Below are 20,814 nucleotides of genomic sequence, written 5' to 3'. Positions count from 1 at the left end.
AATGTTTTTTGCTGACTGACTGTGTTATAAACCTGTTGTAATCTTACCCCATGCGAGTTTCTTCCATGCCGACACCTTCCCGCGTTGGACATTGACTCCTGGGCCAACGCAGGTCGGTGTGGGACCAATGACAACCTGTGAAGCGGAACGCTGCCTACGTCTCCAGGTCAGAGACAACTGAGCACTGCCACCTTTGATTTTGCACAATTTCTACAGTCTCACCAAACCAGATGTGCAGTATTTGTGGACTGTGGCGCCAAGCCGCTTAGTTGCACAGTGCTTGGGCAACTCATCGTCAGGTTCATCTGCAGTGTTTGCGACATGTTGATACTAGCTCTCGTCGCTATCGCCCTCCTCCCGCCTTTCTTCGACCAATGCTACAGCAGAGTATGTTCTTTCAGTGCAGACATTCTGTAGGAAGAAAGAAACCTTCGGGGTCTGGATATCATTCCCCAAGCGGGCCATTGGATTTGGTGAACCAGGTGTTGGCAGGACGCAGCAGTCTGCTAAATGCGTTGCTTGAGATTTATCCTTGCTACTTCACACCAAAATACTTTTTTGGACTGCATTACATTTGTCAGATAAATAAAAAGTAATCATAATTCTCCAGACAAAAATGATTTATCATACAATAACTTGATATGCACACAATGTGATCACCCCCCCCCCAAAAAAAAAGCCTTGTGTGTATGAAAAAGTAATTACTCATTGCAAGAAACATTAAAAATGAACTTTTTATATATTTTTATAAACAGCACAAATATTTCCAAACAATATAAATGAATGATTTGGTCAAATCTTGAAACTCTTATATAGAATATATTTTCTATTTACAAATTAACTTAACTTAAAATAGTCTTTGTCCACGATGCAAGTGGTTGCCGGTACGGATGCGCATGACATTGTGCGCCAAGCCTGTTTCGTGCAGGCGTGGCCTGGCACAGCGTTGCGCCATTTTTTTTTTCTCTCCTCACTTATCGTCAAGACAACATGCATGATTTGTCCGGTTAACTGAAGTTTTTTTTTTTTTTGCGCAAAGAAACTATTTGGCTCTTGACAGACATAGCAAATGGCAGAACCAACATTGGCTTTGCCAAGAAATTGTTCTGTTATAGCAAAACTTGTGTACAAATACTGATATGCACAAAGAGTGGATTGAAACAATATTCACAGAATTTTTAGCGTAAAGATTGACGACTGCTTGAGAACCTTCACTTTCAGCCATTTTGATGAGGATCAAACCCCAGTCCGCCTCCTCCCTCCCTCCCTCCCTCTGCACTCACCATTACATCATTTTGTCACCATACAGTGTCATGACTTTCCCAGCTCAGAACGGTCAATTCGTGTCAACCTGCAAAACAAATCTATACAGACTTTGTGTTTTAAAGCTACCTGTGAAACAAAACAGTGACATAATTGCAAGTGCCATCAGTCGATGGTGAAGAGCAGCTGATAGGATGATGGAATGCTATAGGAAGGGATTCGATGAAGCGCCCCCTGCTGGATATTGCGCTGCTGAACCTGCACCCTAGAAAAGAGATGCACACAATTCAATAATTAGCTGTTGATTCGAGGCTCAATAAAGATAATCAATCCAAAAACTGCAAGAAACAGTGTGGGAGTCCCTGGTTGTCAATTACAGGGTTCATACACTTTTTACAAAGTCAGACAAAAGCTTTTAAGAGTAATTCTTGTATATTTGATATATTTTGATACTAAAATTTTGTTCTGCTAGACTTACATTGTTTTGAACTGTTTTTCACAAAATTAGATGAATTAAATAAATATTTTACAGTAGAATGTACTACAGAATATATTGATTCTGATAGGAAACGCCAGGTTTCATAACAAATCTTATTGGGGCTGTTTAGGGACTGCTGTACCTAATCCTAACAATTTGTACTTGCACTTTGAAAGGCCCGAGATGAGACCTGAGCAAGACATATTAACAGACACTAAAGTAGGAATACATTTCATTTGCATTGTCTTTCGCATAAAGGTAGAGCACAATAATCCAGTATTGAGATGATGCTGGAGAGCCTTAGGACATTAAGTGGTACCATGACAACTGTATGTAAAATATTACATTTTGACAAAATTAATGCAACACTGATTTGTTTGACTGACCAGGAAAGGGTTACTTGAGACCACTGGTCCTGCCATTGCCTGCCCAAAAGGAGTTACCACTGGCTTGCTCTGGCCAAAGACCGAAAATCCTCCACCTGCACAACAAGTATGGGCACATATTTTACAGGTGTTGTATCCACTTTCTTTTTTTAGCGTTATCAGCTATTAGTATGTGTTATCCATACACACACACACACACACATACACATACACACACACACATACACACACACACACACAACACACACACACCACACACACACACACACACACACACACACCATTGAGTTGCTGGGGGTACGCTGTAGGTTGTGAGTAGGGCACCTGGCCAGGAAAAGGCTGCTGGAAGGTTCCACTAAAGCTGGTCGGGAGGTTGTAAGGTGAAGCGTTACTAAATCCAGCAGGCATGCTCGTGGAGGCTGTGCCGAATGAGGCTGCAACAGAGAAGGAAGTGAAATCATGTAGAGCTTCTTGTTTTGAGAATTTGACAACACACTGTGCCGTTAGTAATCTACGCCTGGTTTTCCACTGCGTGCCGTTTTACACTGAATAGAGTGGTTATCTTTGCTGTTCAAGTAATTCCAACTTTAAAATCCAGGTACCATGAGCCACGATGATTTCTCTTGGCCAAGGAAAACATCGACCAACCTGCCGCTGCTGCAGCCGCCGTTGCCACAGCTGCGGCTCTGCTGTTGGCCTGGAATGGGTTGGTCAGTGCGGGTGCAACACCAGCAGCCACAAAGGGATTATTTGGCTGGGCTGCTGAAGAGAGGTAGAAGCAGGATATATATCGATACAATCAAAAAGCGGACCCCGATATAACAAATATTAGATAAAACGGTTCGTCAGGACTCAACAGCATGCAAATTTAAATGCTTTAAATGCAATTTATTTCAGTTAACAGTATTCGTGTATTTGTCAATTATCTAGATCAGGCAACTAAATTTCAATTATGATACAATTAACTTACAAAAGCTTTGATGTGCAACTGTAGCCCAAAAACTGCAAAATGCATTCCAAAGATTGTTGGTTAACTCACCCCCAAAAGTTTGAGGCATACCAGGTAGTACTTGTGCTTGTGTTGTGGATACTCCAGTCTCTGAGCTGAATGAAACGTTACCAAAGAACACATAAAACTTGGTTATTCAAAACTGCGAGAATGTTAACTGTGAAAAAGAGGACTGTGGCTCACCTCTGTGCGTTGCTGCTGGTGGCTGAGGGGCCAAAAACTGTATCAAGCTCGACTAAAGCAGCATAGCGGTCACCTCCTGTTGCTGGTCGGTTATGAGACACCCCAGAAACTGAACTCCCCCCAGCAGGAATAGCGCCCGCTGGAAAAGAAACGCATACACACAGCAAGACGGCTTTAGCGGCCTCTGTTTCGCATGATTAGTTTCAACCAATCCAAGATGGTTCTTTCCATCTTGAAGCTCAGGGTGAAAAAGGTCTGGAAACACCTGCCATAAATGATCAAACACAGAACGTCAGCTTTTCTAAATGAAATACGGCTTCTAAATGAAACAATGTACAAGTTTTTAAAAGGACCTTGAGGCTCCACACTCAAGGAACCAGGGAAAAAAAAAAAAGATAGCCCTCATTAGTGGTTGAATGTAGCTTTGGCTTAGTTATAGATACAGAGACATTGACTGACTCGCCACCAAATTGATTTTAGTTTTGTATTTTTCGTTTTATACAAACAACAATCGCTCATCCAAATAACTGTGCTTGATGAAACAGGCTAGGCAGGAGAAGTTTACCTTGCTCTGTTTTGCCAGAGCTAAACACGTTATCCAGGTCAGCAAGGGCTGCGTATTTATCTGCAGGGACACTAGTACTCTGTTCAGTGTCCCCCCTGCCCGCTCCTGTGGAGTTACTCTGGGAGGACGAACTGAAGGATCCAAAGTCAGCACTACATGATTTGGGGAAGCTGTCAAAATGTGCAAAACTGGCATTTGCTAGTCCCCCTGAGGCACTACCTGCATGAAACAGAGAGATTGTAGAGTCGTAAGGGGACTGGATTGTTGGTGCCCGGTGACAACACACAAGCGCAAGAAGATGACTAGTAAAGTTGGTGAGGATTGAGGGTCGACTGGATAGCGTATTCTACATCACATCGTCTGTGCTCAAGTTACGAGAGGCGCAGATAAGTAACACTACAACTGGGTCTAATCTGCAAATCAATCAAGTGTTACAAACAAAACCAAAGGGACGAAATAACTCGTCGTCAACGCTCCTGCACCAGGTCAGAACGCTTTTGGGATGTTTTCAAGCTTGGTTCGTATGGCTACCGTTTGATGCAATTTCCACAATATTTCTGTGCAGTGACTGTAATATTGCAGGAAGACAAAGGCTTTTAACAAGTGATAATGTAGCACGTCCCTTAGTTTACATACAGTGCTGGAAGCTAGAACTTACAAATACAATTGCGAGAAAAGCTATATGATACCTTTGGAATTATCTGTATTTCTGCAGAAATCGGTCATAAAAAATATCTGCTCCTCATATAAGTCACAACAATACAAAAAAAAAAAAAAAAACAACTCCCATTAAAACAAACGTTTGTCTGCTATTAGTTTGTGGAGACTGAGTGTGTCCACATTGTGACTTTGATTAAGATAAGGTCACATTTTAATGACACACCTCTGCAGAACTCCAGGTATTTCTCGTGGGTTCACGTTGGTTTTCTTGCAACAGTACAGACAAGAGGAAAAAGCTGACAACACATTACACGCTGGGTAATGAAAGAGGCCAAACCCAGAGTGAGACTTACTGAATGCAACCCGGAGAGGCAGAGCAAACTCACATATAGTGCGGCTGGATGAGAGGACAGTGAATGCTGGCAGCCCTAAAAGCAGCAATTGATCGAAATCAAAAAGGGAAGGAGGAAAATGAAAAGAGGAATGTAAGGTGACAATTACTCAGATTTTTTTTTTTGTGTGGTGAAAGCAAACAGGGTGCTGGTAAAACAACCTGGCAGAACACACAGTGAAGGCGAGGCAGACTGTGCAATGAGAATCTATGCCCGTAAGAGAGGAATGATTTAAAAAATCTTTACTGGTGAGATTTACTGTATCAATAACTTGACAGGATGGACAGTTGCACTGCAAAAATGACAAGTTTGAGAGTTCCACGAGAGGTCGCTGTTGTGCATGAGGTTTAATCAGTTAAATATCAAGTGCATGCATGAATTAACAGGGGCTACACAAAGTTGCTTTCATGACATTTCCACTCCATTTATAAAGCTTTTCACCAACCACAGTTGAAAAAAAAAAGCACCATAATATAGAACTCCTTCCTCCATCCGTCCGTCCATTTATATTGCTTGTCCACATTTGGGTCACAAGTGAGCTGAAAGCTACCCTATGTTAACTTTGAGCAAAAAGATGGTTACAAAACTAGGCTGGTTAACCATCACACAAACTTACGTTCACACCTATGCTAAATTTAATTCTAAACTTGCATGTTTTTGAATGTGAGTGCAAGCGGGAATGCGAAGAGTAAAGCCACACGAGTGAGTGGGAGCATGCAAATGCCACCTTCCAACATCAGACCAGAAAAGCAGAAGTGCCAATCATTAACGAGTTACACAACAACTGTTATTTTCACTGTAATTACTTTAAATAGTCAGCACATGCCTTGAGACCTATCCAAACTAAGTCGTTAGGATTTGTGCATTCTTAAATTAAAGCCCAAAAGTATTCGCCACACACTTACTGCGTAATCTAAAATTACAAAAGGTATTGTGTGTCCAGCAAGGGCAACTTGGTCTACCTGTGCTTGATGCTGCAAATGGGGCTTGGGTTGCTGAAGGGAAACCACACATTGACCCAGGAGTGCTCCCGAATGCATCAAAATGAGCAAAGTCTGCATTTGTGTTGGTATTCTGTGCCACTGGAGTAGAGGGGCGGGGTCATGATGATGTTCACACAGGCAGACCAACAAAGACAAATGAGAGGAGAATGACATTTAACATAGTAAACAACATGGATGAGAGTGAGAAAGAAAAACCCCACAATGGATTATGGGATAAATGCGACAGATGATCAGGGGTGGAATGTCAGGTGATCTTTCATGCAGAGCAGCATTCAAAGATGAGAATTACATATGGCGACAAGGGATGAAAGTCGAGTAGCTCACTAGGTTTCATGGTTTCCAAAATGGCAGTCCAGCTAAGAATTTCCAACACGTTTCAAATATATTTTATATAGGTAGGAACATGACAAGGAACACCCACTTCAAAAGGTGTCTTTTCTCCTCCCCAAAAAACAAAAACTTCAATTTCAAGCATGTAAACTCTCTTTTAAATAGTGCAAATTGAACATTATTTGTGAGAAGCCCACTGTGGCCAGTAGAATAGTTTGTGTACTTCAGTAATCAACCGTTTTTTCCTGAATTTATTTACAAGGGATGATTTTTGAGCTATTTGAAGTGCTTGTTGGAAATCTTTTATAAAATTCCACAAAAATCGCATCCAGTTGTCACATTACTAATTTAAGTTACAGTTACACCAATGATCTCTTACTTGTGTGGTTGTTGAAATGTGCAAAGTTTGCAAAACTCGAGCTGGCGCCTGCACTCATTTTTGGTGGGGCAGCAAAGATGTCTCCACCCAGGTCACTGAGGAGGTCAAACTTCTTGTCATGTTGCTGATGGGTTTGCCCGCGGCTGATCACTGGAGACTGGCAGAGACGGAAGGTAACTTTAAACAGGGATGCCTTACAGAAAGTGATAAACCTTTAAGTAACTCTGCAACTGATGAAATCCAACAACAGTGTATCAATAATTGGTCCATTACAGCGATGGGAAACTCAGATTTGATTGAAAGGCATTACAGGGAGATCCGTTCCTGCAGTATCGACTTAACTCGAATTTCGACTTAAGTCGGCTTCCACCATTAAAGTCAGAATTGACAATAAAATACTTTGTATAAAAAAAACAAATACAGTGAAATAAACAAGATGTACTTAGGATTACTGCTGAGAGGTGCATGGAGAAGAAGAAAGGGAGGCTGTGCTTAGCTACTGCGAAGGAACCTGGTCCTCAATCCTCTCCATCTCGTCAAGTATCAAAGAACCTTGTTTTGCGATCATTGATTCCGACATCGGAACAGAACCCTTCACATGCACTAAAATATGAGCTGTGTCTTTAATAATTGTCACCACAGTTGACCGACTGAAGCCTTGGTGGTGTTGGTGTCTCCTTTCTCCAATCTTTTTATGACCTTGAGCTTCGTTTCCATGGTAATGGATTTTCTTTTGGCTGCAGAAGCATTGCTAAAAGACAGCTTTCTTCTTTGGGGTGATAATGTTGAAAAAGGATGGCAAAAAATGCGGAGATACTCCCGGCGCACAAACACAGACAAGCATTAGCCAGACAAAATGGCGGACGAGGGACTGGCGTTGTAAAGATGAAACGTCTTAGGTCGAGACCGTATTAATCCGAGGACTCTCTGTATTTAACAATGTTTATTATTGTTGAGCAGAAGTAAGTCGTTTTGATTGCTGAGTGGTTTCAAATATTCTCTCTATCAAGTAGAAAATTAAGGTTACCAAATATATGACAAAAATAATTTCTTTGACCCAAAACCACATCTGTGATACTGTAACAAATTCGGCTTGTGTGCACTTAAATCTTACCTGATTAGGTGGTGTGTTCTTGCTGAGGTGTAGGGTCAGACCGGAGTCCCCCAGGAGGGATTTAAGAGGTCTAACCTCAGGTGTGCTGCTGGTGCTGCTGTTTGACGAGCCAGAGATAGACGCGTGGACAGATGCCACCACCTTTGCCTGCTCAGGGGGTACATACCTGCACACAAAACAACCAACCAGCATTAGCCAATTTAAAGGGGATGATTATGTTGTCGGTACTTTCGTCTTGTCCAGTCAGGACTCAAGGGCTCTGCGAAATCACCTGTAAAAATTGTTTGGCACATTATTTACGCCAGATGCCCTTTCTGATGCAACCAACCCATTTTTGCCGTGCTTGGGACCTGCTGTGTCCTGTATTTGAGGCACTGGCTGGCAATAGAGCTCAAGCACGTGACGGCACTATTCTCACGGCACCATATTGCCGGTCAAACTGAGCCGCTCGACATTGTGGGAGACATTGAACTGGAGGAGAATGTTTACAATACCCGAGACCAGTTTGTGCTGTTGGCTGTCACAACAGATGAGACGGATATTCAAAGAGATCATTCTCTGGAATACTATCTGAAAAGATCGATGGATTCCGGCAAAGGATAACCTGTGGCCGAACGCTTCCGTGTTCACGAGCAGTCAACGCGTCACTATGTGGGATTTATTCCTCATTGAGAACCGATCCAGCAACAAAGCATTTGTATGCGTCCAGACTTTTCTACACTTTCAAACTCTTCCGTGTAACTTACACACCAGATACATGTGCATATCCAGTTGTCAAAGAGAAGCAGAAGCAAATTAACAGTCGAATTTCTCATCGGTGAAAACATGGACGTCGGCATTAAATCCGGGTCCTCTATGCTGAGTTGATCTCATTTTTCCATGTACCTTCATTTATTTTCACCTTCTAAATATCTAACGGTATCAGACAAGACTCTGGGCGTCATGCTACAAGATATATTTTTCGTCTCCGACTGACTTAGCACTGAACAATTCTTTGTTCGACCGGCAATGTGGCCAGTCACGTGACTTCGGTAACGGAGGTGCACGAGCTCGATAGAATCCAATGAAAGTGACAAAAAAAGTGACTTAATCAGGTGCAAGTCTGACAAGAGTTCCTTCTCATTCAGGAATTTAACCTTCAAGAAATGCCTTACCATCTTTTCTTCTCATATTTTTCTTGAAGAAACTCCTTGACTTTCTGTGGTTCCCTGAAATCTGGCGCTGATGACGATTTCCCATCATGTAGGCCTAACCAGATCTGTCTACATACCTGAAACATACACAAGAGCAAAATAATCGAGCTTTAACAAGGCTTTTAAAACAAAATAAAATCATATACATATATATATTATATAATCTGCAATCTATGCCAAGTGTCTCTATGGACAGACAGAAAGCCATTTGAAGGCTGTAGTATTTATAAAACAACTCTAGAGGATTTATGACCGCTCTAACCTTGAGTCTGCTGCTTTGCTACAGCTTTAAATAGACTCCATCTCCCAAGTGGCAATGGTCTATTTAATAGTTCCTTTTCCAGGAAATGACTGCTGAATGATGATATAGTGTCCAGTATATCAACAATGTGAGTCTGGGTGAAGAGAAGCGATTCAACTAACTAAAACTACAAAACTAACTTAAACTCGCAAAGGCTCGCCAGTTTTGTGAGTGTGAAACAAATAAAACACCGTCGTTGATGCTTGTTTGGGATGGACAGGCAAAAATGTACAGAAGGAAGACCTGCTTCAGATACTGAGCTAAACGTATTAACATTGAAATCCCCCCAAAACTGCTGTATATTACACAAGAAGAAGAAATTGGTCATAGGCGATGCGGTTAAACGTGACCCGAACGTTGCGTGTCAACTGGATAACGCGACTTAGCTCCTCCTCTGTTTGTAACACTGGCCCCATTTTACTCCACGACGAATGTGACTGCATTTTCTTATCCTCTTATCCCATTTTCCACAGACGTAAACACCACAATGGTAAGAGCTATATTTGGGCTCACCATCGTCATGATGAATAAATAAGGTAGACACATAATAGTAGCACCGACACTGCACTCAGAGCTTGAAATTCACTGCCTTGTAGCCCAGGTTCAATGAATGTTCGCTGGGACTACATGATTCATCTACTCATTGCACATTGCAGTGTGTGTGGGTTGCGGCCTGATATGAGACCAAAAAAAATTATGATGGTTTTAGGGTAAATTTTAGTTCTACTTAGGATGGGTGGATGGTTTAAACAGCATACACGGAAGATGGTATAAACCGTGTTTGACAGATGGTACAGATTCAGACTCGCCTAACCAATCTCGACAATGTTTGTTGATAACCTCATTGTATCTGCCTTAGAATACAAAATGGCTCAAGCATGTCTGACCATTCCTTTTTTTTTTTGCTTTACTTTGACAGCCAAAACCTACCTCATTCCCGTTTTTCTGTAGAAATTCTATTTCCTGTTGTGTGAAATTCGTCATGGAGATAGACTTGACTCTGTTGGGAGGATTCAGTCCTCGTCTGTGGAAGAAAAAAAAAAAATAGCAGAACTCAATTTTATTGAAATACTGTGCACAATTTCTGGAAGACAATCTACAGCTTGAAACAGAAAAAAAAATACCAAGTGGAGGGGGAAAAATGAGTAGTGAAGTTCAAAGTGGTTTCAAAATTGGAAAAATGATAGTTGTAGAGTTGTTTTACAAGTTAAGTATTCACCAGTGTTTATTTTAAATTGGATTTTTAATTAGAATTTTATTTAAATGGATGCGCACAACAGTTATTCATTTATTTTTTAATTCTCCTGCCCGTAGACAGGCTCCAGCACTCCCGTGACTCTTGTGAGGAACACCAGGTCAGATAATGGATGGATGGCTGTTATACACATATTAGAGTTGCAATGAATAATAGACAACTAATCGAATGTCAAACTCACTGATGTTTTTTGATAATTGATTAATCGTTTAGAGAAATGAACTTAAAATTGTCCAAATCTTCAAAATTTCAGCCTTTCAAGAGTAAATAATTATCCTATGTATCGCAGGCTGATGCCTTTGTTTTTCATCAAAACCTATATGTGGGGCTAAATTAGACAATGGGTTGAGAATAAAGCAATGTCAAGATAATCGTTGATTGGAATCAGGGATCAAATAAATAAAACGAATAAAATGAAACCGTACAGGGTCTTATTTGAACTTTCAGTACAAACACCTTTTCTGAAGCCCCAAGATGATCAAGGATCTTTCCAGGGAAGCTGTTGAGAAGGGTTAGGTTAAAAAAAAATAATAATTAAAAAAAAAAAAAAAAAAATCACTCAAAATCAAATAATATTAAATGGAAACACAAAAACTCTGCCAAGAGAAGACTGCGGTCCAAAACTCACAAACCAGGTAAGGAGGGTATTGATCCCAGAGATGACGATAACCCTGCAGGAGCTGCAGTTCTATCTGCCCTACCTGGCAGTACACAACTGTCACTATGACATAGGTTATAACAAAGAGCTGTTACCAGTTACAAAATCACATATTTCACAATAAAATGATGGTGACTTGGTCACCACTGCACAACAGGCCATAGCAGCCAGGGAAAATGCAGCTCATTTGCATATTCTCAGCTAAAGTGTGAGAAAATCTGTCAGGTTCACAACAAAGAGGCACTCTGCTGCTCAAGGGAACCTCGACAAAACAGCCTGTTACACAAAAAAAAAAATTGTTTCCCTCATACGAAAACTATTCATTTAAAAACTGTCGGTATGAGGGGGTTGCTTTCGTTTTGATACATCACAATCTTAGTTTGATGCTTGACAAAACAGATTTGCAAGATGGCACAGTACTTGTATTCATGTTAATTTTACTTCCTTACACGAACAATATAACGGTTAAGTGGGTTTAGTTTCTGCCAAGTACAAATCTCCAAAAATAGACATTGTGAATAATTCCTCAAGGGAAAGCCTCCACCTTCATAAGGAATGCGTTTACATTAAGGATTCCAGCTCCACCCATTGAATAACCACAATTGTTGAGGAAATAGAAGGCAGTGGTACCCTCGTGGTAAGTCTCAACATGTAAACAATATTGACAGAAATAAGTTGGAATGAATCAAAACCATAAGTAGGACACATCGGAGCAACGATTCAACTTCTGCAAAAATAACAGCGAAAGAATATCAATCAAATGTGTATTTGGTTACCACGTTGAGGAGAAATAGAGTGAGTTCTATAGATACTGAATGGTACATGTTAAGACGTCAGACAAAATCTCAAATTGGAGTATTCATGATCCCAGCGTCTTTGTGGGTTGAAGTAAGAAAAAAAAAAAAAAAAAAAACGATTTCTCCACCACTTCCCTCTTGCACATCACATGTTGGTTACAACACAGAATGCTAGCTATTCTGCCTCCTGAGCTTACAATCAAATTAGGCTTCACACAATATGCAGATACTGTGTGAATGACCTTCCACATAAAAAAGAAGAATTTACAATCTGAAATAACTGTTCTATTACAGCATTCATTGTTGCTCAGCTTGAATAGACAATAAATTTCTTCCATTTAAATGACTGTCATTAATATTACAACACCACATAAAAGTGTCTGCACGCGCCATAAAGATTTTTAAAGCTGGCAACAGTTGGAACTTTTCCAAAAGAAAAACTGTCTTTAAAAAAAAAATTCAAAAGGTCAACTCAAATGTTCCGTTGCAATTGTATGTGATGATGAGAAACAAAACTGCAACTTTGCGGTGGGGTACAGTTTTTACCACAACTCAGAGAGCTGTTGAGAGCTTTGTGTGAATTTTTTTCCCCCCAGGCTACTGTTCCTATTCACACCAGGGACAAAAATAAAACTTTAAAAAGAACACAAAGATCTCAGGTTTTGTTTTTAACCTAAAATCGAACACTGATTGTATTAAAGAAGATACTGCTATAAGGCCTCTCCCCCAGCTGAAGGCTGTGTGTGTCCAAACAATACTTTAGCGCTAAGTTGCCCAAGGCTTTATGCTTCTGGTATGGTCACCTGTGGCAAACCTGTCATAGGTGAGGGACCAGACAAAGCACAGATCTAAAACCCCAAATGATGTACAACAAGCGAGGATCAGGCGTAGAGTCTTTTGAAGGGACTCTATCGTTCTCGGGGACTTCAATGCTCACGTGGCCAATGACAGTGAGACTCAGAGGGCCATGATCGGGACGAATGGCACCACCCACACCTCAACCACAACGCGGGTGGTCTTCTGTTATTGGAATTCTGCACTCGCTTCATTTTGTCATTTCCACGACCCACTCTTAATCAACAAGCCATGCTTAAAAAAAAAAAAAAAAAGAGATCAAATTCATCACACAATTAATTTGTATGCCCATCCCTAATATTCTTTTATGAAATGACTAACATCAAAGTTAAAATATTTCAAATCTACAATATGTTAGTTACTTTTTAGCATGCAGTATCATCAATTTAGAGGGACTTGGGGATAAAAACAAAATAATGTTCTCTTTAAAAAATGTAAAGTGGGAAGTAACCAAGCCCGTAGATGGAAATGCAGTACAAAAATGTTAAAAGTGATGTTCTTCAACTACAAATTGGGTGGGGAAATAATTAATAATAATTGTCAAATGAGGCGGCACGGTGGATCAGCTGGAAAGCGTTGGCCTCACAGTTCTGAGGTCCCGGGTTCGATCCCGGACCGGCCTGTGTGGAGTTTGCATGGTCGCACCGTGCCTGGTGGGTTTTCTCCGGGCACTATGGTTTCCTCCCACATCCCAAACACATGCAACATTCATTGGAAACTCTAAATTGCCCCTAAGTGTGATTGCAAGTGTGACTGTTTGTCTCTATGTGCCCTGTGAATGGCTGGCAACCAGTTCAGGCTGTACCCTACCTCCAACTGGGATAGGCTCCAGCACTCCCGCGACCCTTGTGAGGATAAGCGGGAAGAAAATGGATGGATGGAATCAAAGTGAGTTCCGTGAAAGAGGAAGGATGTGTGCAAGCTTGAGAACAGGAAAGACAGATGAACAGTTTGAGTTGCCTGACAACAGGCTAATGCATTTATTTTCTTGTAATTTATGTTCTTTTTCAAATAGTTTATTTCAGTAATCCTCTTTTTTTTGTTTAACACATTTGGTCTAAGACCAAAGAAATGTACTCTGTACAAGATAGGAAATTAGAGTAATAAAGAGAGACAGACAATTAATCTACACCACATAAGCACAATCTAATTAAGGTGCATACAAATTTAACACAGTGCTGGCATCGAACTTTTTACTTTTGACAAATGGTGTTAACTGTTATAACCCAGGAGAAGAATTGAATAGGTGAGGGTGAGGAAGTGTGACTAATGTAAAATATTTATTGGATGTTAGTATTATGCAAGGATGTTTCTCCATTAATTACAGCCTTTGATTTTTAAGATACTTTGGGGAAAAAAAAACAGGAATAAAGGAGCCAGCAAAAAGAACCCCACTAACATGACTGCTCAACAGTGCAAAAGCATAAAATAAAAATAAAAAGCCACAACTACCATGTACGGATGTTTCTCACCAAAGTTGGAGAAAAACTCTCTAAAGACTCATGTCATAAAAGAAGAGACGCCTATTAAAATTAAAAAAAGGTATGCATTGAGAAAATACAATAATTCAACAATGTTAGCGGTCTTACACAAACATCTGGAGAAATGCTTATAAAGTTTCTACTACATTTTTGGTGGGAAAGTAGGGGAAGAAGTTGTTATGATATCCTGACTCCAAACAGACACACAAAGAACTCTACTTTTGAGAAGGTCTATTGCTAAACCGCAGCAGGTTCCTGCCTGCCACAACCTGTGGTAACAACACTAACATCTTTCTTTTTCCTGCTGACTCACCCGCAAGGATTCATTGTTCACGTACACACACACACACGTACACACACACACACAGAGATTTTACATCACACACACACACACACACACACACACACACACACACACACACACACCACACACACACACACACACACACACAACACACACACACACACACACAAGGCCGTGTCCATACAGAAACAGAAACTCTTTCTTCAACATTTTTAGATTAGCATTTAGAGATTACAATTTTGAACGTTATAGACCAGGAACTTTTGAGTTCCTGTGGCCTATGTGGTTTATATTTCCATCATGCTTATTAGTTCAGGACATCTTGAGAAAATGAAGCAGATTATTAAAACCTACAGATAAAAAAAAAATAATGAAAAAATGCTGGTACTGTATTTAAAGTCTAAATGTGGCATATTTTTGATACCTTTAAAACCAAACTTTTATCTAGCTAAAGCAATTTGAACTGATCCTCATTTGCAATGCCAACCTCAACTCCTGTGTGAAACCGAGCCGGCCAGATCTCGCCGCGAGGTCCGCCGCCACCACCACACTCCATCACTAATTCAAAGTTTTGCTTTTCGTATGTATTTTAATCTTATTTTGAGTCTGGCGTAAACTAGCATAATGGCTCTGTGAATTAAAAAGTCCACGACTACAGAGGTGTGTCAAGCAATCGCTTTCTCAAAGAGTTCCTGCTAGCTATCGGAAGACCCTATCCGCCAGGAGGAAGGAAGTAATCCAGGAGGAACTGTTTATATCCTGGTGATTTCATTCAGTGAGGACACAGGGAGAACTCAAGCCACAAGGGCTAGGGAAGTTCATGCAAGGCTTCATATGGTGGGAAAACTGTCCATCTTGATGTGATGGGCTTGATGGGGGGTTTCAAATGAAAAAAATGATGCTTAGAGCCTATTGTTATTGTGTTCTATGCATTTGCTCCCATTAAGTTGCAATATCTCATTTACTCAGTTATCCATTGGTAGATTAGATTTATTTTTTTAGGGAGGGCAAATATATTTTTTCATTATTAGATATCACTTAGTCTGATTTAAAGATTCTTTAGGCCCTGAAAACTGTTAAATATTGTTTGTTAAAAAGTGTTCCAATATCTTTTTTTTTATAACTAAGAATAATCACGACCAGTCATGATTATATTATTGATCAAAATACTCTCAATTAATATTTCGGCCAAAATCGTGCAGACCTTCGTGACTATTGGGCACACGTACATCACGATGATGCGTGAATAAAATATCATGCAGCCCTGCTTCATATTCGACTACGTCAATTGCAGGTTTGTCATACTACGGCTGTAGATAATGATTATTTGCTCAACAGATTAAACTGATTATGATGCACGTACTGGTTTGGACCACCAACTTGTCAAAGAGTAAGGGGAAAATCTTGATTTCCAAAATAAAAGCAGGTGCTTGCCAATGTGTTCTCTTGACCCAACAAAACAAATCTGTTTTCATAAAGAACTACAGAAATCAGAGAACATTTACTGTTGTGAGGCTGAAATCAAAGGAATTCAGAATTTTAAATTCATGACTCTAAACATTTTTAATGTTTAGCTTTTTCCAATGAAATGTCAAATCAAATATAGATATATTCAGTGATACAATCCTTATAGAAGCCATTATTACACGGCGATGAGAAATTGTCGAACTCCTGCTCGACGTGACCACAATTTCTCCGGCCACAAACACATCCCAGTCCTATCTGAGAGCTGAATAGCAAGAAACGCAACGCCTCACTAATCCCAAATCCGAGGCCACACATGCTTGATTACACAACCACACTGCCGAGCTTTATCTCAAAACACGCTTTTGCTCTATACGCACTGCAAAGTCATAACATCCAAAAGGGGTGACTGCTGTGGTCAAAGTTGTCTCCGATTATACAGTGACGTGCGTTTAGTCCATTTGGCTAGCTCGGTTCGCAGGTTAGCTTTCGTAAACTGTCACTTAGTTCAACGGGCTGGCGTGGGAATCCAAAGTCAAACAGGACGAGTGTCAGTCAGCTCACCCCTGACAGCATAATGTCACAGAGGCCAGTTTCGAACTCACGCCAACGTCCATGTCGCTCGAGCAGGCGTTGCTAGCCCAGCGGCTAGCATGCTAACTGCTCGTGGCAACCATATGTCGGTACGGTTAAGTTCATTCTAACGTGACGGTGCGCCCTGTCCGTGCCGCCAAGGACGGGAGGCTTGTTGGTAACTCACAGGATGCCGGAGCAGGAGGTGCACACGAAGGAGCCCACCGTCATGTTGGCGTAGGTCGGGCCCCGCTGGTCGCAGTCAAAGCACTTTCTGTTAGCAGGCGAACTTGTCATTTCCCTCAGCATCTTCAGGTGTTTCTCCTCTTGCTTTCGCTTGGCACTCGCCGCCATGACAAAGGTCCGCACAACGAGGAAGAAACGCAATGTGAGCTGATGTTTGAATGCAAAAAGGTGTGTGGCTTTTTTTAATGGTCGCCGACCCGTGTAGCAGGCACAGATAAGAGGGGAGGTGACCGCGTCTCCACTAGCAAGGAGTTTGGATGGTGCGTTAAAGGTACTCTGGGTAGTCGGAAAATCACCTCCCCCCAAAAAGGAACGCACCCCTTTGGTGCAGTGATCTACCTCATACAGCATTTGCTCGCAAAACTGCATCAAGATTTGTACTAAATAAATCGCTGTTCTAATAGTTTAGAATAGATTAATGATCGACATGCTATTTTTAATCATTTAAACATGAAAAAAATGTCAATCTCCCCACCCACCCACGCACACACCCCCTGTGTAAGATCGCGTAGAGGATTCCACATTCGTTCACAACTGTCGTTGCTGTGGGTTTATTACTCAAAATGCACATTTGAATTGTGTACGCACAATTTATTACCATATTTATATGATGTGATCTATATCTGCGTAAGTAGTGCATTTTATTTTGATTTTCACTTTCATTTTACGTAGTTTTCATCTTGTTTTTATTTTTTATACCGGATTCTGCGGCACTTATAAATAAAGCGCATTGAATATTAGTTTCATGAGCAGATGATACTACCGAAGGCTTGGTTTGCTGTTTGTAAATATTTTTTTTTCTTCAAACGGTCAGTATTGATGTGTTCGGGGAAAGGTGAGAATGCTACAATAACGTACTGCACTGTACTCCTGAAATGACAAGTCATGTACAAACTTGTTACCTTTACGTCTTAATGATTTTGCTTGAACAAAGCAGTGCCATCTTGCGGATAGCACTATCGCTGCAGCAAGAGATTTTTTTTTAAGTTCTCAAACCTCTTGGGTCCAGTCGTCATAAACCTAACCCCAAACATTGGAATTTCTTATCAATTGCTAATGATCATAAGTGACTTACAGAAGAACCAAAATTTATTCACAGAGAACAAACAACTAATTGCAATTGTAAATATTTACATTGTATATTCAATATAAAGAAAAGTCAAGTTTCTAATCACCCACGGCAAGCAATATTTTTTCGTTCATGTATTCCCAAAGTGAATACAAAACCTATTCATGTTTTTTTTATATATACACAGTACATTTAAATACCACAAGTAAAATAATCCAAGTAAGTACATCATTTTGATTTCTTTCACTGAGTAGGGAAGATGTTCTTGCTTTCTTAACTGCTGCTGACTGATTGAAGTAAAGGATGCTCATGCTGTGGTTGTGGACTAAAGTCAAAGGGTCTGCGGTCCTCAGTGTAGCCAAAGAGTTTCCGCAGAGCCACCCGAGCTGCCTCCTCCTCTGCTGCAGTAAGCGTCTCACCTGGGCCCATGGCCAGGAGCTTCTTATCACTTCATGTCAACGATGGAGGAAAACGAATTAATAAAACATAAAACTGCATTTTAAAAAAAATCTGATGCTAATAGAGGTACTCATACCTGTACAACCCAACGAAATACAGCGGAAGGACAGTGCTGGACCCAGCAGACCTGATCAGGCGGGGCTCTGGAAGGGGGATGTTTCTCTTATTCAGTTCCTCTACCAGAACTCCCATAGGATTGACCACTGTCCACATATCAAACAGGTCTTTTCCTATTAGCTGCGAAACTAGGAAATCCTAAAGTTGAGAAGATGAACAAATCCATGAGAAGAGAAACACAGTGCTTTGAAAAATCATTTGCCCCCTCCCTAATTTCTTTTTTGTAAATTTGTTACACTTAGATGTTTCCCATCATCAAACAAACTTCAGTTTTAGTGAAAGACAACACAAGGAAACAGAAAATGCAGTTTTTAAATAAAGGGCTTAATTTTCAAAGGGGGAAAACAATCCAAACCTACATAGTGATTTTTGGCCAAACCTAAAAATTTTGGCCACCTTTAGTAGCGACAACTGCAATCAAGCATTTGCCAAGACCTCCAATGAGACTCTTACAGCACTTTGAAGGAATTCGGGCCACTCATTTTTGGAGAATTGTTGTAAATCAGCCACAGTCAAAAAATGGATGGATGGAGGGTTTTTAAGCATGAACTACATTTTTAAGGTCATGCCACAGCATCTAAATAGGATTCCGGTCTGGACTTTGACTAGGCCACTCCAAAGTCTTCATTTTGTTTCCCTTCAGCAATTCTGAGGCGGAATTGCTGGTGTTTTGGGATCACTATGCTGCTTCAGAACCCAAGTTTATTTCAGCTTGAGGTCACGAACAGATGGCAGGACATTTCCCTTCAGGGTTGTTTTGGTAGACGGTAGAATTGATAGTTCCATTTACCACAGCAAGTCGTCCAGGTCCTGAAGCAACTAAACAGCCCCAGACCACAACACTACTGACACATTTTACAGTTGCTATGTTCTTTTTCTGAAATGTGGTGACACTTTTGTGCCATTTGCATTTACTCATTGTATATGATTAATATTTAAATTAGTTTGATAATGGGAAAATTTAAGTGACAAACATGCTAAAAATTAAAAATATCATAAAGGGGGAAAACACTTTTTCCTCCCCAAACAGACAAGCTAAACAAAGGGCTCAACCTCATTCTGTGAACTGATTGACTGATCCACTTACCCTAAGGAAATATCCTGTGCGCTCTTTTCCACTGCTTTCATGAAGCGCTCCAATCACTGCCATGAATGTTGAATAAAGCACATTGTCCGGGACAGGGAATTGCAAACTCATGGTTAGATCCTCAACGCCAAGATTTCGAGCAACATTGCTTAGTAGCTCGACACTAGTGAGATGACCCACGACACTCTCCACCCCTTGTGTTGGCAGACTGGGAAAGTTTGCCCTGCACCAATCGGTAAGGAAGCTTTTCGTGAAGGCATCACCCTGTGTGCTCAACTCGACATTATGTTGCAGAGCAAGAGCTGTGACTTCAGAGTCCATGCCCAGTTCTTGTCTCCTGCTCTCTTCCGCCTGCAGGTAACATGGATTTATGAATGCTGTTTTCAGTAGCTCCAAGGAAAAGTTCTCATGGAGGCGGCTGCCGAAAGCCTGAACCTCAGCATGGTAATCCCAATTTGGCTTTTGAGATCTGGAAAGAAAAAAAAGCACACATGTCCCTGATCAGAAAGCATAAAAAAAAAAAAAAAAAAAAAAAACACAAAATCATGTAGCTTATTGTCCCCTTAATACAAAGTTAGAAAAAACGACAACTTGGAATTAAAACTATCCAAATTGAGACTTGCAGCCGAAGGAGCAAGTGATTCAAAACAACCTCACAAAGATATAAGAATCATGTTCAGTTTGATTGACCCTGACAGAGTTAGCAGGGTTGCAGACGAGCTCGCTCGATAAAAGTCACGGTTCTCACGAGTTCCCCTGGAAATCACAAAACAATGCAGGATAATATTTAAAGCACGAATTGCATGACGAGTTAAATAAATACTCAACGACGAACCAATCACTATCGTCACTGTCCCTTGCGGTGATCTCCAAGAAACATGTTTTAGCCGACATTAGCCTCACCTCGGTTTCGGCGGTGGCGGACCTTCAACCTTTAGCTTTCGTGCCATAAGTAGAGTGTAGGCCTTCATCCAGCGTTTTACCCCTCGAACCTGCGTGACTGTGACATTCCAATTCACATGTTGGCAGTATGTCCCTAAAGTCAACGCACCCCGATTAAGAATAACCACTGACGCCATGCTGGTACTTTGACGGAGGCGTACGTCAGCGAAACATGTCCGATGGGAAACAAGCGACTGTGGCCGATTCGGCGGTGCGTTACCTTGGGAACAAAACCATCAACTAACACATT

The 20,814-nt window shown here is 40.9% G+C and overlaps 2 protein-coding genes across 8 annotated transcripts; both read right to left on the bottom strand.

The window, feature by feature from the left end:
* Positions 1-720: 720 nt before the first annotated feature.
* Positions 721-17,184, bottom strand: agfg1a (ArfGAP with FG repeats 1a). Of its 7 annotated transcripts, none has more exons than XR_009796121.1 (14): positions 16,832-17,184; positions 10,188-10,281; positions 8,918-9,033; positions 7,764-7,929; positions 6,650-6,806; positions 5,899-6,018; positions 4,898-4,972; positions 3,885-4,103; positions 3,320-3,458; positions 3,167-3,231; positions 2,776-2,889; positions 2,452-2,561; positions 2,128-2,222; positions 721-1,528 (listed from the first exon to the last, which is right to left on the bottom strand). XR_009796121.1 is itself a non-coding variant. In XM_061827814.1 (14 exons), the coding sequence occupies exons 1-14, from the start codon at positions 16,996-16,998 to the stop codon at positions 1,469-1,471; spliced, it is 1,740 nt and encodes a 579-aa protein (XP_061683798.1). In that variant the 5' UTR covers positions 16,999-17,182; the 3' UTR covers positions 721-1,468. The 7 variants fall into 7 exon arrangements, 6 of the variants coding, with proteins under 6 accessions (XP_061683798.1, XP_061683799.1, XP_061683800.1 ...); XM_061827814.1 differs by having other exon boundaries at positions 2,409-2,561; positions 16,832-17,182; XM_061827815.1 differs by having other exon boundaries at positions 2,409-2,561; positions 2,776-2,886; positions 16,832-17,182.
* A 777-nt stretch (positions 17,185-17,961) lies between these two features.
* mrpl44 (mitochondrial ribosomal protein L44) lies at positions 17,962-20,710 on the bottom strand. Its single transcript, XM_061826554.1, has 4 exons — positions 20,526-20,710; positions 19,623-20,091; positions 18,495-18,673; positions 17,962-18,407 (listed from the first exon to the last, which is right to left on the bottom strand). The coding sequence occupies exons 1-4, from the start codon at positions 20,699-20,701 to the stop codon at positions 18,233-18,235; spliced, it is 999 nt and encodes a 332-aa protein (XP_061682538.1). The 5' UTR covers positions 20,702-20,710; the 3' UTR covers positions 17,962-18,232.
* Positions 20,711-20,814: the final 104 nt, after the last annotated feature.

The sequence above is a fragment of the Syngnathoides biaculeatus genome, chromosome 8 (genome assembly GCF_019802595.1).
Source record: "Syngnathoides biaculeatus isolate LvHL_M chromosome 8, ASM1980259v1, whole genome shotgun sequence".
Lineage (NCBI taxonomy): Eukaryota > Metazoa > Chordata > Actinopteri > Syngnathiformes > Syngnathidae > Syngnathoides > Syngnathoides biaculeatus.
Note: the sequence above shows the minus strand (reverse complement) of the source record. Positions and strands in the feature narration are given on the sequence as shown.

What these genes read in the sequence shown, in the direction of transcription:
- agfg1a (XM_061827814.1), bottom strand. Translation starts at nt 16,998, where the DNA reads ATGGCGGCGAGTGCCAAGCGAAAGCAAGAGGAGAAACACCTGAAGATG. An exon ending in AGAACACACCACCTAATCAG is followed by an intron (nt 6,807 to 7,763) that starts GTAAGATTTAAG and finishes CGTCTCTGCCAG; the next exon opens with TCTCCAGTGATCAGCCGCGG. An exon ending in CTCTGGCAAAACAGAGCAAG is followed by an intron (nt 3,459 to 3,884) that starts GTAAACTTCTCC and finishes TTTCTTTTCCAG; the next exon opens with CGGGCGCTATTCCTGCTGGG.
- mrpl44 (XM_061826554.1), bottom strand. Translation starts at nt 20,701, where the DNA reads ATGGCGTCAGTGGTTATTCTTAATCGGGGTGCGTTGACTTTAGGGACA. An exon ending in GCACAGGATATTTCCTTAGG is followed by an intron (nt 18,674 to 19,622) that starts GTAAGTGGATCA and finishes TCTCAACTTTAG; the next exon opens with GATTTCCTAGTTTCGCAGCT. An exon ending in TATTTCGTTGGGTTGTACAG is followed by an intron (nt 18,408 to 18,494) that starts GTATGAGTACCT and finishes GTTGACATGAAG; the next exon opens with TGATAAGAAGCTCCTGGCCA.